This window comes from Enhydra lutris, unplaced genomic scaffold (assembly GCF_002288905.1).
Source record: "Enhydra lutris kenyoni isolate GAN:26980312 unplaced genomic scaffold, ASM228890v2 scaffoldscaffold12, whole genome shotgun sequence".
Lineage (NCBI taxonomy): Eukaryota > Metazoa > Chordata > Mammalia > Carnivora > Mustelidae > Enhydra > Enhydra lutris.
This window is the reverse complement of record NW_019154096.1, coordinates 66,604,708-66,620,113: the sequence shown is the minus strand read 5'-3', so window position 1 is coordinate 66,620,113 and position 15,406 is coordinate 66,604,708. Positions and strand designations below refer to the sequence as shown.

Here is a 15,406-nt window from a genome sequence, read left to right as displayed (position 1 = left end):
GAGACTTTTTAGGACATAAGGCTTGATTGCTGTAGGCTGATTTTTTTTTTTTTTTTAATATCAATAGTGGTCTTAGCATTGCTAATCAGAGCCAAACTGATTTCTTCTGGAAGGTGCCTGCCTCTTCAGCCTTTTGCATATGTGGATGCCTAATAAAAATACTTTCTGGGGTGCCTGGGTGGCTCAGTGGGTTAAAGCCTCTGCCTTCGGCTCAGGTCATGATCCCAGGGTCCTGGGATCCAGCCCATGTCGGGCTCTCTGCTCAGCAGGGAGCCTGCTTCCCCCTCTCTCTCTCTCTGCCTGCCTCTCTGCCTACTTGTGATCTCTGTCAAATAAATAAACAAAATCTTTAAAAAAAAATACTTTCTGTGACCCCCCCCAATTAATATTCAGACATGTAAGTTTAGGGAAATTAGAACAGTATTATTTATCAAACTCTTCTTTTGTTTGAGCTATCAACGTGGCTTCTTGTGATTTCTCAGTTAGCTGATTTAAAAGAATTCAGAGAAAGTCATGTATGCTTTTCTTTTCAAAGAAAAATGCTGATTGCTGGAGGGATTGAGTTTAATATAGTTTCATATCATAGAGGTTTTAATAATGCAGTCTAAAGTATTTGTACATGAATTCATTAAGCCCAGATTAGTCTTATTATAATTACTCAAAAAGTAATTCGATTTAAGAGAAAACATTTTAAATGGATATAAAATACACTGCTAGCTGGGAAGCCATACTGTTCTCCTTTATCAGCTCCATAAAGTACTAGCACATTCGAACATAACTTTCACAGTATACAGAATGCAATCATAAAAAGTATTATTCCTAAATCTATTTTTTTATGTTCTTTCAGTAGTTAAGAGCTTTATCCCTCTGTGCTAGGAATGAGATATACTAAGGATAGCTTGTCGTAAAAATCTTCAGGGCTTCCTAGCTTGTATCTCTTACACTGCCTCCCCAAGTCAGGGCTGGCTGATGGGGTTACAAGCGCGTGGCCCAAGATTGATGTTGGTAGCACATTCCCTAGAAAATGTAGCAGGAAGGTACTTCAGGGCTTTAAAAAAATTTTTTTTTCTTACTCACAAATACTAGAAGACATTTACTGACTGCCACGTGCCTTCAGAGGTCCACCAATGACAGGCAACGTATTGGTCTTCATTTCTAACATGAGAGAAGGTGAGGAGAGGCCAGGAGCAAGGAACACCATAGAACGTTCCCTAGCCAGCACCCAGAGGGAGACAGTGAAGAAAAAGCAGAGGGAGGTAACAAGGCCTACGCGCATGAAAGAATGGGTGAGTGTTTGATATCAAGGGCTGGAGACTGAGGAGGGAGGCCTAGTGCCCAGTCACGGTGACTCAGGGGACTGTGTTCAGTTCGAGCTGTCTGAGGGAGCCTGGGGGAGACAGGAGGAGTGTGGAGATGGGCTGCGTGGCCACGTGGCTGCCTGAGTTGTCTGGCTTTGGAGACACAGGAGACTAATCACAGCTCCGGGTGGTGCCATGGAGGCCATGCCGGGGCTCTGGAGGAGCCTTGGCGCTGGCCGTGCTCCAGGAGAGCACAGACTTGCACCTGGATAGGAAGGGGCTCCACTTAAGTGGTCTGTTGTATTCAGACTTTAAAATTTATTTACTCAAGCAGCAGAACCCTTTATTTATTCTTAAAGGCAAAGGTCACACAGTCAGACGTGGAACCAGCTCTGACTTCAAGACCTGAGCTCTTTGCTATGCCATCCTATTGCTTATTATTACAATAACATTAACTTTCACTCATTGAACATGTACCATAAACCAGCTACTACGTGCTAATTGCTTTACACGCATCTTGGTTGTCCCTTTGAGTCTAAAAAGAAAGTTATATTATTTCCATTTTATAAATGAAAAAACTAAGACCCATGGGGGTTAAATAGCTAGTCCAACATGGCTAGGATGGTGAACTAGCAAGGATTTGAGCTTCCATGATCTGATGCCAAAGTCCTTCTCTCTATTCTGATTAAATTACCCAACCTGATCTTCATCATAGCCCCAGGCTAGGGAAGAAGCTTATCTCTCCCATTCATGGTTTATAGATGGGAACACTGGCTACAGGAGGTTACCCCTGGCTGGGGGCTAGGACCCAGTCTTAGGTCATGGGATCCAGTGGCCATAATTATGTGGTAACATGGCAGTGGATCATATCTGAGAGAGAAGGAATTAGCCCAGCCCTCCTTGGGAAACCCACCTGCCATTTTTTGGACCTTGGCTTTATCAATATCAAGCAGAACTACTCTGGAGTGCTTATGTAAGACGAGAGAGGAGGCATTGGTGTGCCCACTTTTCAACATAGAAAAGAAAGAATTCACTTCATTCATAGAGATTTATAGCAGTATGCAGACTGAATTCTAGTAACTCTTCATATCCATGGGTAAAGCTGGCTGGATTTTGAAATTTGGTGAGGGGGTAGCTCTGCTGATCTTGAAACTGATTTTGGTTAATGGTGAACCTTAGCCCATTCAAGGAAGCCTCGTTCATTTCACCTGTTCCCTATGTCCCTCCCTTTGCCCCTGGTTAGTTGGGTCCCAGTAAAATTTACAGTGCTTTACTGTAAAAGCACTTGTACTTGAAAGAGAATTTTCTTTCTGTAGCTCAAACCACAGGAGGACTCACAAGACAGCTATCTCCCCAGGTGAGACTTCTTAAATGGGAGTTAAGTGCATGCATTTTCAAGAAACTAAACTCCCCTCATATATAATTTAACCTAGAAAAGAAAGCAAAATTGAGAGAGTAGTATGATTACATTGTTTGAGAACTGGTAACTTTACCTCCCCTAGTCTTATGAAGTCAGGCACACTTTCGCTGTTTGGCATATCTTTAATACTGTGGGGTGTGGGCTAAGTGTGATATTGTAATAATAGTGAAGGTTTCTCTAACCACAGCCATGGACTGTGGATTGAAATAGTAAATTATTCCTAGCAGACTGAATGGGCAATAAGACTGCCATCCAGTTCTCCTCATAAAATAAAGCAATAGATAAAAAAAGGAGAGCCAACTCACTTAATCCGCGTGGCTCGGTGCACTGCTAATTATTAACCCAGGCACAAGAGAGGGGTTCACCCAGAGTGTAGTTAAATCATTTTTAATAGAGGTAAACACTAGCCATGTGAATGAGTAGCACTCAATAAAGTTTTTAATCAACGTTTAGGAATCACCCAGCCTAATTGTCATAACTTATTAATAATAATAAGTAAGTAATCTAGTCTTTTTTATGGCCCCTGTCTCTGGAGGACTCAGTGCATTAAAGATCTCTGGGGTGTGAATCTCTCAACAGCTGTGGGAGAGGAGGGCAAGTACCCTTGATGCTCACTCCTAATGGAAGAAACTGGACATCGAGGCTAAGAAAGACAAATATGAGTTCCTTCTCATTTTCTTCTTCCCACATCTGAGTCACCCACTTCTCCTTGGCCTTTCATCTATCTATAGGACAGAATGGCTTCAGGGGGTGGGGGAAGGGCTGGAGAACAGGCTGCCTTTGTTCACGGGAATGATTGGGTTTGAGGGAAGTGAGTGTGAGCAGAGCTTTGTCTGAAGGGGTTTATTTCCTCTGCACAAGTGTCTCTGGTGTCCTTTGGCCTCAACCTGACGGTGGCTGGGTGGCTGCTGGCACCTCCCAGCTCTGTGCTTGTGTGATTCCCCACTCCTGGGAGAGCAGGAAAGATGGCGCTGGGTCTTACTCTCAGAGTGAGTGTTCACAGCAGCCGATGGGAGAACGTTTGTGTAAATTATTTAACTTAAATACTGCCCAAGACCAAAGTGTGGGCATTGAAATATCTCCGGGTCATCAACAAGGAACTTCAAGTTCAGAGTGTGTAAGTGATCGACTACCATACGATTCCTAGTGATTGGTTAGCCTGCAGGTCAAATACCACACTCAGGTTTGAGACTGTTTTTGAGTTTTATGAGTGATGAGTCCCTTTGACTTGGGAGTTGGGGGTGATGAGCACAGACACCAGAGTACATGATGTTAAGAGTATTTTTGTGGCTAATATCTTCTGAGGGCCGGAATTTTGGGGAAGGTAAAATGTAGTCAAACAGCGCAGGATTTACCTTCTTCTTACTTGTTTTTGGTTCTTCTGTCCATGAATCATTAGAGCCCGAGTCTAGATGGCTGTTTCAGTCTCGCAAAGTGAAATTTTGAAGACGGCGCCCAAGCCGTTATTATACAGAGCAAAGAGCTAACTAATGCTAAGAACGGAATGATATATGCCACAGACTACAAAAGACATAAATTTAGAGTGTAAATTACAAGATAACTCATGTGCAAAATTGTTGTAATATTTATACTAGTGTTTATTAAAATTTACATTTGAATGAAAAGGTGCAAAATGTGAATGAAGCTGAAAAACCTTTTTTTTCCTTAAATCTAAAATAGCCTATATGAAAATCAAGAGAGCTTTTTGGAATTAGAAGATATGAATAGCACTCTATGCAGAATTGTCTGCTAAAGCATGAAATATACAGTGAAACTGGAAGGAATAACGTGACTAAACCCCTGCCTGAAGTTCTTCCCTCCCCATCCCCTGATACTTTCCAGTGACTCAAATCCATACTGAATTTCGAAGGAAGCCATCTCTGTCAAAAGCCATGGAGAGGAGGGTGAGGATCCTGGACGGATGTCGAGACTGGATCCGTATTTGAGAGACTAATCTTATTTCACTGATGTTTTCAAGGTTGGAAATTTTTGTCTGGATTCATTAGAGGAGAATGATAAATCTCTAATTTGTACTTTGCTAATAATAGGATGAGCTTTTGTGCTTCATGAAGGTTAAATGGATCTCATGTAGTCCTCGCTGAGTCTTTAGGGCCATGTGTGATCTTGGGAAAAGTCTCCTATTTCTGTGGGACTCAGTTTCCTCATCTGTAAAGTGAGGGGGTTGGACCAGATGAGCACTAAGACACACTAGCCCTCTTTCCTTCCCTCCCATGTGGGAGCATACCACACCAGGCAGTGAGGACCCACAAAGATGATTAAAACATGTAACTCTTGTCCTCGGGAGCTCATGGTCTACATAAATAACTAATTATAATATAAGCGGTAATTGCAACGTGCACACATTACTCTAGGGGCACAGAGGTGAGAAATAGTGACTTCCTGTCTGTGGGGATAGGCTGTGTGAAACTTCGCAGTGGCTGTAATATTTGAAGGGTGAGGAGGAGGGCTCCTTCCGGTGTGCAGGCTGGTCAGAGGGTGGGTGGTTCTGACGGGGCGTTCCAGGCAAGCAAATGCATATGGCAGGTGTATTTAGGAAGCCACATGTGGTCCTTCTCATGGTCTCCGGACACTGCTGGGTCAAACCTGTGCCAATGAAGAATGATTGAAGTTAGGAGGTAATACACTGCATATATATGTTAGGGCAGAGCTGGCTGTCTTGTAACAGACCACTATGCCCATTTACAATCCCAGTTAGCTTTTGTGAATATGAAGGATGGGGTGCTGTTCTTAGCCAGCTCCCTGGGCATCATGAGCCTACAGCCCTGCCATCCCTGAGCCACAGCCTGGCTGCGCCCTGGGGAGCTTGTGTATGGCATATGAAAGACGCCCCTCGAGAGCGTCACATCTGCACCAGCAGAATGAAAACTGCTCCCACGGGGATTCTGTCCTTGTGGGCTGCTCAGTCTACCAGGTGCGTATTTCTTCTTCGAAAGGTGCGTGTGCCTCTCCACTCTCTGTGATCTTGTAAGGAGCTGCTGTTGTAGCTGTTGAATGGCAGCAAATTCGATGTTGACGATAGAGTTCTTATGTAGTTTTTTTTCTTTTTAAAGATTTTATTTATTTATTTGACAGGCAGAGATCACAATTAGGCAGAGAGGCAGGCAGAGAGAGAGGAAGGGAAGCAGGCTCCCTGCTGAGCAGAGAGCCCGATGCAGGGCTCGATCCCACGACCCTGGGATCATGACCTGAGCCGAAGGCAGAGGCTTTAACCCACTGAGTCACCCAAGTGCCCCTCTTATGTAGTTTTTAATATGAAGATAAAGTTTTAAAATTCAGAGTATAGATGAAAAGCATGGCATTGTTAAAAAATTAAAATAATACAGAAGTGCTTACATAAGTTTTAAGGACGTAACCCCGCATTTCATCACTGAGGACAAACATTTCCATGGCTCTCTGTCTTCGTGGAGATAGACGCAGGCATACACCCACGCAGATGGGCTCAGGATACATGTTTCACATTGCTGTCTGATTTCTTTTCCTTCAAATGCAATCAGAGTCTTTAAATAATCATTTTAAATGGCTGCACCATAATCCATCGTGTGGGATAAATTATTTGTGGTTTGATTCCCTGTGGACAAATGGGCAATATCCATCATTTTGCCATTATACACAATGCTGCAATGAACATCCTTGTAGACTTACTCGGTGCCATGAGTTATTTCCTCAGATTAAGTTCCTGAAAGCAGTACTGTTAGGTCAAGGACTGTATAGTTAACATTTCCTTACATCTTGTCAAGCTGTCTTCCAGAAGTTTTGTACCTATCTGCAGCCCCCTTAGCAGGGCAGGCGCTGGCTCACTCTGGGTGGGACTGTGTTCCTACCAGCACTGTCTTCCATCTTTAAGTTACTGAGTGAGAGATGTGAGCGGCCAAGAGTACTTCTGGGGTGACTGGGAGGCAGTAGAAGCAGGACGAGCCTGAATGAAAAGGACTTGATGTATGCACATCTGTTCACCAAAAGATATGTACAAACAGACTCATCACGATGCCTAACTGTCAAACACTGAAAACAATCCAAATGTTCATTAAGATTACAAGGGGAAAATAAATTAGGGCATAATTGCACTGTGGAATACTACATGGGAAAGAGAATGAATGATCCACTATTACATGCTACATGGGGCATGGGTGACTCCCACAATTGCTGTGCAGCAAAAAAAAAAAAAAAAAAGGCAGAAAGGAAAAATACATACCGTATGAGTCCATTTATTATAAAGTCTATAAACAGGAAAAAGTGAATGTAAGGTGTTAGATGCCTTGTTGGTTGTTACCCTTAGGGGATATTAGTGACTGCTTGTTCATTTATGCCTTTTGCTAGACGTATGTTTCCCAGGGCCAGACAGAGTGTTTGGCATATGGCCTCCCCAGTATTTGTTGAAAAAAATTAGTATTTTTTCACCTTTTAACAGACTTTGACCTAGGATTAATGTGAAGACATGGTGTCATTTGTTGCGAGTTATGATGCAGAGAATTCATATGAATGGTTTTTTCTGGGATTTAAATATGGAACCCTGGTATATTTGTAGATGCTTCCTCTGTTTATTCTGTTGTGTGGCGTTGTTGCTTTTGTGTTATGTATAAACCAGTCAGACACTTAGTGGTGGGTGAGGGGTGACGGGTTTTGAAATCAGATCTTTGGGTTCAGTGCTGAGCCCATTGCTTACTCCTCCGTGGCCTTGGATGAGTGACCCAACCTTCTCCAATCTCACTTTCGAAAGTTTGTTGAATAAGGATGAGAATACAACCTACTCTCTAGGGTCGTTGTGAAAAATAATATTAATATTAACGACAACCACCAAATTATGTTTGCTATGTGCTGGACACTGACCTAAGCTCTTAAAACAGAAGACATTATTTGTTTGGTCTTTCCAGTACTCCTGTCTATTTGTGGTTTGGGAAGTGTAAGCCACAGCATTAGTAAGTGTTGAGCCAGAACTTAAACCCAGGAGTTCCATCCCAGAGCCCGAGCTCTTGACCACTACCTCTGAGTTAAAGGAAGTACTGTGCCCAGAGCGCTCAACGAAGTCAGCATCTGTTAGCTGTGATGATCGTCGTCGTCATTTTCAGCATCATTATTAATATGTTTTTCTCCTCTCTCTCCCCCTGCTCTCCTCTCTTTCTCCGCCCTCCTGGCAGATATGTTCCAGCAAGGTAAGTTCACGGTCTCCTGCCTGCTTCTCCACTGGCTGTGCTCTTTTGGGAACAAGGGTGTTGTCTGTGCGCAGAGGGTTATGGAGCTTTTCATTCACTGTGGACTCGTCACCGGTGCTTTAGGAGACACCATGGGGACAAATAGCCTAAGGTGGCCTGAAGTGCCATCGGCCTCTCTGGGCCTCTGCTTGTCCCACCTCTGCCTCTGGACCATGCCTGGAGGTGGGGCCTGGACATTCTGGGCAGGTACACTGGGGACAGTCATGGCTGGACCCACGTCAAGGAACAGCATGCTTGGGACTCGTGGGACGTGTGAGGAGCAGGTGTCTCCGGGGCGAGGGTTCAGCTAGAAGGCCCCTGTCCCTCAGGGCTCCTGTACAGGGCCAGCTGCCACTGGGGCAGGGCTCCCAATGCCGGCTCCTCGTGGGGGTTTCTTTTCTCTGCCAAACAAACATGTCGCTATCCTGAGAGGAGGTGCAGACAAGACCCTGGTAGGATACCTTCAACCCAGGTGCCCCTGGCGACCCCTCCAGCTGGGCCTGTGACAGAGATGGAGCCAGCGAGGGCATGCAGTGTCTACCCTATTTCTCCAGCCAAGGTCATGCGTTCTGGGGAGCCAGAGATGGAAAGTTGAGCTGCGTCCCATGCATGTTTTTATCCTCACTGAGGATGCCCAGCCAGCACCTGTTCTCTGGGATGCTGAGGGAGACTCATGTGCGTGGCCTCGTTGAACCTGCCAGACACACGTGAAGGGGGTGCGGCCTCTTTCCCTTTTTTTTTTTCTTTTCTTTAATCAGTCTGGAACCGTTGGGTAGCATCAGCAGGGCGTAACTATATTCAGGCCGGGAAATACGTTTGTGGCACACGTTTGCTATGTCTCTCTTGAATCCAAGGCTGGCACAGAAGAAAAGACACCATTTTAAAAATACATCTTGGCATCCCATAAATAGCTCCCGAATAATCTCCCAGGCTTGATATTTTCACAACGATTATTTCAGCCCAAACACGCGGCGTGTGTTGTGGAGAATGTCTGCCTGCTCTCTCTGAGAGAAGCGCATTTGTGGGTAACAATGAGGGGACTGTTGTGTTTGTCTTTTAAGAGTCTGGAGTCATAGACCTACTTTTATAAATAATTCATAAATCCCAACAAGCTATAAGTAATAAGTTCCATTTGGCTAGAGACTAAGAGATGAGCAAAATTGAAAAGGTGCCGTGACTGTTGATGTACTGAAGTCCTTGCTGTCAGGGCCCCCTTGCTCCGTGTGTGTCCTTCCTTGACAAACTGGGGGCCCGTGGCAACGCTCTGGGAGGAGAAGGGTTTTTTTTTGCATGAACTAGACTACAGGCGCCATGCAACGCTGCATTGTGTTCCTCCTTTGAGACACAAAACGCTTGGGTTTAGGAAGTCTCTTTGGTGCACGAGTGCCAAGGTCCCAGGAGAACAGGGAGAGAAAAGACTTCTAAGGGGTCTGGTTTTTCTTCGAACGATCGCGAGCATTCACGGCTGTCATGGTTGGTATAAAAAATGGCTTATTAGGGCTCCCGATGTCAAGTTTGCCTCCTTTTATTATCCGTCATGCCACTGAATTGATGGGGTTTGCCTGTCAGTAACAGTGATATGCAGAGCAAAAGTTATAATCATCTGCAAATCACTGGCTATCGGGACTTGAGAGCTTCTTCCCGACATGGAAGCTGCTAGTTGCCTGTCGCCCCATGGGAGGCTGTATGGTATTACTAGGATTTCAAGTGAAGAGAGCTCAACTGGCTTTTGTGAATTATTTACATGGTGCTGGCCTTCTAGGACCATTTCATATGGTGGCACGTTTTCTGAGATGGTAGCCAAGAACCTGCCACCTGGTGCCCCCTCCTTACTTTTGCTTCTGGCCATCCTGTGGAGGAAACAAGTGCCCACTAAAATGCGACAGTTCCGATGTGTTGGTGATGATCAAGTCAGACCAAGACAAAAGGTCGTGGCTTACAGAGTCCAAAACGCGACTGGGCCATGTCTTCTGTGGTTGAAACTCTGTTCCAGAATTGTGTCATTGATTTGAAACGCAGGGTGGGACCCCGGAGGGTGCTAGAAATAAGCAACCTGAAAACTGTGGCTTCAGATGAGCAGCAGGAGGGGGCCGTCCACCCACACACACAGTGGGAACTCTGACCGGCTGGGGCTTCCTGACCCCGCCGAGGGCATCCAGGCTCTGCCAGCTTTGGCTTTGCGGGGGGAGTCCGGGGTGCTCGCAGGAGACACCGCGTTGTCGGTCCGCGCCTCTGGTGGTGCATGAGTGACACGTGCCCCCCTGCGCGTTTGGGCCGCTGGGCCCCGTGGCGGGCCGAAGAGGGAGGCAGCCTCGCAAGCTGCCAACATCAGACATTCTCAGAGGAAACCAAAGTTATTTCCCCTGGATTGCATTATCTTTTATTTCACTGCAGATCAATCTTGTTAGAGGAGGTGACAGCGCAGCAGCGACTGCTGGGCCTTTCTTGGCTGCATCCATGGTGTGTGCACGTGGCAGTGTGTTTCCGGCCAGCTCCTGGGCCGTTTTAGAGTTTGCTTCATTTCTTTCATCTGCAGAGGCCGCTTGCTGGGGCGGTTAGACCTGCAGGGCATGAGGACCGTCAAGGACCAGTGGGCCCGCGGCTGCGCCCACTGTGTAGCCGAGTTCCAGGGCAGTGGGGCCGCGTTTTCAAGGAGCCTTAAGTGACCCCCGTTCTCTGTTGTCCGCAGAGCTCCTGCGCCCGTGGATGGCTCTCAGCGCTGCCCAAGTGCCGTAGAACGGCCCTTCACAACATCAGACGCAGCTGAAAACGCTGTGTGGGCACACGTGTCTGGAATCTCGAGTTTTAGAGCACTTTTATATCCATCGCTTAATAATGAAGTCAGGACCACACACACACACACACACACACACACACACACACATGCACGCACGCCTCATTTGAAGTTACTGAAGCACCTTTTGAATACTCATCCATAGGCTCAGCCTTGATTCTGAAATCGAACAGAGCCCGGGTGAGTGGCTTGGAAATCAGAGCGGTGCCACTCGGCAGGGTGTTGGAAAGCGTAAGTGGGCGCAGTATAAAGACTTCACCACTGAGTTAATTTTGCACTCTGAGCTGTGAACTGAAGTCCCGGCTGCACTGGGAGCCGGAGGAGGCCTCGCCTTTCCTCCCGCTCCGTTCTCGCCTGGAGCTGGGGTCTTGCTATTAAAGAGATTTTCTTTCTGCTCAAGTAATTGTTGACAGCTCTCAAACATAGTGTACTTGTTTATTTTATGGCTGGTAATAATGGGCCAGGCACTTTCTAGGCCCTGGGGAAACGGGGATAGATGAGACAGCAAGGGCTTTGTGCTCAGGGAACTCACAGTCTAGCTTGGGGGGTACCGATGCCAAGCATGCTAGTAAACAATCAAGGCACAGTCTGAGGGATGCGGGCAGTGAGGAAGATGTCATAGGATGGGGTGCTTGTGGCGAGAAGGGCCACTTTAGATGGGATGGTGAGAGGATGCCAAGAAGGACCAGCGGTTGGGGGATATGGAGGAACCCCAACAGGCAGGAACACCCCAATATTCAAGGACCAGAAGGAAGCTGGTGAGGTGGGAGATTGCAAGTGAGGGAGAGTATTGTGTGAGATGAAGTAATGAGAAGAGGGTAGGAATGTCTTCCCGAGACTGGAGGAAGGAAGTCAGAAGGTGTGGTCCATTTGCGTGAAAGATCCCACACTGGTTTCTGTGAAAATGCGTAAGAACAATGTGTGAGAAATTAAAGCCAGGATCAGGGGCTCAGGCTTGGCTGAGATGGGCACCTGCCCCCAGGCCCTAAGCACTCCCCTTAGTGGGCCCCTGCAGCCTGTTCCTGGCCAGCTGGCCTCCACTGAGTGTCCCACTTTCTGCCCACTTTACCCGTGGGGAGTGTTGTGCCCATAACTTACACCTCCTCTCCTTAAGGCTGGCAAATTGTGCCCATCAAGAACATTATTAAAATACTCCTCTACTAATCTTTAGATTTTAAAGAGCCACTTCTCTCCAATATACAATAAAGCGTATCATATGTATTACATAGTAATATATACGTTAAATGTGCAGGAGACCTTAGTTTGGCTCCCAACAGGCTGGTTGCTTTGCCCTGTAGCCTCAGTTTTCCCATCTGTAAAATGAGAGAGTTGGGGAGATTCCTGACCTGACTTGGCTTCCTGCTGATTCTCTGTCTTGGTGAGTTTTAGTTGGATTTCAGTTAATAGAGTCCAGAAATATGCCATACTACCAGTTATGACCATTGTCTAAAGAACTTGGGCGAAAGCAGAGCCTTGTGGCTGGGAATTAAGGTTAAAAGAATTGCGGTTTCAAAAGCGTAACCTATTCACAAGCCCATTTTGAAGCATCAGCTTCAGAATTCACAATGGATGGCATTGCTTTTACTAATTTGAAGAGAACAATAAATCATAGTTTGGTTTCTGGCAGCCCAGCCAAGCCCGGTAAATCGTTGGGGTGGGCTTATGGTGACAGGGACCAATGCCATTTATAATGTGTTTGCCTTGAGCTCTTTTGCATATCTCAGACTGGTGGGTCAAGCTGCTGAGGCTGGATCTTAGGTTTTCCCAACCACTTCAGAAAATCCATCTGTTATAAAGCTCTGACCCTTTAGCCATGAATTATGGTTCCCTTGGTAATGTTATACATTATGAAATATTGTTTTCTTTATGAGTGTGGGATTTGGGCAAATAAATGAAATCTATTGTTACCACTTCCAGTTAAAAATTCCAAGATGTCACATGATGCTAACGAGAGAATGAGAAAAATGCATTAACATTTTTATGGTGGAAAGTGGCTGGTTCCCTGGTCACACTTCCCATATGCCAATATTTACTATGTATGTATACTATTCCCCATTCTGTCCAGAATCAGTAGAGTATTCTGAGTTATGTAGGAAACGCATCCATCTTTCCAGCACAAACTGAACAAAGTTATTATTTGATTTTACATACGTTCATGTTGTGTGTGGGTATGGGGTGTATGAGGAAAGGATAACCATATTTAATAACGGCATTCTCTGAGATGCTTTATGACATTGTGTGTAAGCTGTGTATGGCCTGCTCCCTGCCAGATGACCTAGAAATCAGTTTGTCTTCGTACCAGATTCGTCTTGCTCCCATTCCAATCCCAGGGCATGAGTTTGGGGTGAGGCTTTCAAGCCTTTCCTCCCAGTAACTTGCATTTCAAAATTGCCAGATTAGTAAAGGAAACTTTTAGATTCTTCTGTTGAGGTGGTTGCTAATAAGTTTAAATTTTTATTTTACTGATGAGGGTGATAGTAATAATAATTATTCCACATTTCTGTACCTCCTATATTCCAGGTATTAGGACAGGTACTTTGCATACATTTTCTCATAGAATCTGCCTCCCTCAGTTTTATGAAGTAGGTATAAAAATCCCACTTTACAGAGGAGAAAACTGAGGCACAGAGTGGAATTGAACTTGTGACAGTTATAGAACCAGTGAGTGGTAGAGCCAATTTTTTCTAAATCGAGAGGGTTTTGTTCTACAGAATAGTTTTAGGTTTTCAGAAACATTGTGAAGATAGCTCAGAGAACTCCCATATACCTCACACTCTGTTTCCCCTATTTTTAATGGCTTACATTAGTATGGCACATTTGTTACAATTAATGACCTAATATGGATCCATTGTTATTCACTAAAATCCATAGCTTCTTCAGATTCCCTTGGTTTTTACCTAATGTCCTCTCTCTGTTCTGGGATCCCATCCAGGAGACCCCATTGCATTTGGTTGTCATGTCTCCTTAGGCTCCTCTTGGCTGTGATAGTTTTTAAGACTTCCCTTGTTTCTGATGACCTTGACAGCTTCGAGGAGTACTGGTATTTTGAGGAATATGTCATAGTATGCCCCTCTCTTGGAATGTGTGTGATGTTTTTCTCATGATTAGACTGAGGTTATGGATTTTCAGAAGATCACAGAGGTAAAGTGCCATTTGCATCACATCATAAAAAAGTGAGCTGCTATCAACATGATCTATGACTATGGACGTTGATCGTCATCACTTGGCTGAAGTAGTGTTTGTCAAGTTTCTCCTCTGTGAGGTTACTTTCCCTCATAGTGTACTCTAGAAGGAAATCTATGCATAAGCCACTCTTAAGGAGGGAGGAATTAAGCTCCATCTTGTTGAGAGGAGAGTAGCTTTATAAATTATTCTCTTGCTTGGGAGATTTGGCTCTTAGCCCTCATTTATTAATTTATTCAATCATTTATTTAGATCGATATGGAGTCACACATATTTACTTTCTACCTTGGATTATAATGCAGTATAGCTTTATTTAATTTCTGGCTTTGGCCACTGGGAGCCTTTTCAGTTGGCTTCTGGTGCCCCTTTGACATATCCCTGTCAATTTTCGGTTGAGCATTTGTGCAATATTTTCTGATACTTTAAGATGCACCAGGCTCACCTTGCATATTTCCCACCCTTGTCCTAGATTCAGCCATTTCTTTAAGACGATGGAGAATGATATTAGAAACCAAGATCTGGGAGCTAGGTGTACTCTTTGCTACGGGACTGTCATTTGTTAAGGACCTCTCAGCTGACAGAGCAAAGAAATATAAGTGTATGTGCTAAACCACCTATATATGCATATCTGTTTCTATATGTATCCAGGTGTATCTGCGTTAAACCTGAGTTCTTACTAAAGTCTCCGACTGTACTCCATGACCACGTGAATCATCCTAGCCTCTTCCCTTTGTTTAGCTGTACATTCCCCCTCGCAAGGAAGGACACCTGAGGGAGGATTTTGAACTCGGGTAGTTTGACTTCTGGTCCTGCAGTATGCTGTCCTGATTTTTCCCAGTGACGTGCTGTCCACAGGCTTTTGAATACCCCTGGGAGGAGACACAGTTACAAATCCTTGACCCTTCTCAAGGCCCAACATGATGGCCCAGTTGCAGAGGAGTCTTAGTTTGGGCTGCTATAACAAAATACCATAAACTGTGGGGGCTGAGCAGCAAACATTATTTCTCATGCTTCTGGAGGCTGCAAGTCCTAGATTCTGTGTCTGCTGAGAACTCACTTCCTGGTCATCGATGGCCATCATCTTGTCGTGTCCTCATATGGCAGAAGCAGGGAAGGAGGTCTCCAGACCTCCTTTAAATAAGCGTACTATCCCATTCATGAGGGCTCTATTCTCATGATCTAACTATCTCCCAAAGGTCCCACCTCCTAATACCATCACACTGGGGTTAGGATTTCAGCATATGAATTTGGGAGGGGACACAAACATTCAGTCCATCACAGTGCCTCTCTGCTTTCACAGCAGACCTGGTCTTGCTGTCGTGACTTCTGAGCTAGTTCGAGCTCTGCAAGCTTCTGAGTGGGTTTGTCTTTTCTAGAGCAGAAGCTGATTGAATAGTGCCTTGTTTCTGAGCTAAGACATTTGCACTTTCTCTTCTAGCCTGGGCAGACCAGGGATGAAACAACTGGTCTGTTCATAATATTCCTGTTGTTGAGGGCTTAA

At 45.2% G+C, this 15,406-nt stretch overlaps 1 protein-coding gene across 1 annotated transcript in view; it reads left to right on the top strand.

Annotated features, from left to right (window-relative positions):
• Window positions 1-15,406, top strand: part of LOC111145186 (GDNF family receptor alpha 1) — a 203,587-nt gene that overhangs the window by 52,349 nt on the left and 135,832 nt on the right. The window contains exon 5 of the mRNA XM_022499905.1: window positions 7,875-7,889. Within this exon, the coding sequence (XP_022355613.1) occupies window positions 7,875-7,889 (15 nt within the window). The remainder of the gene's footprint in view (window positions 1-7,874; window positions 7,890-15,406) is intronic.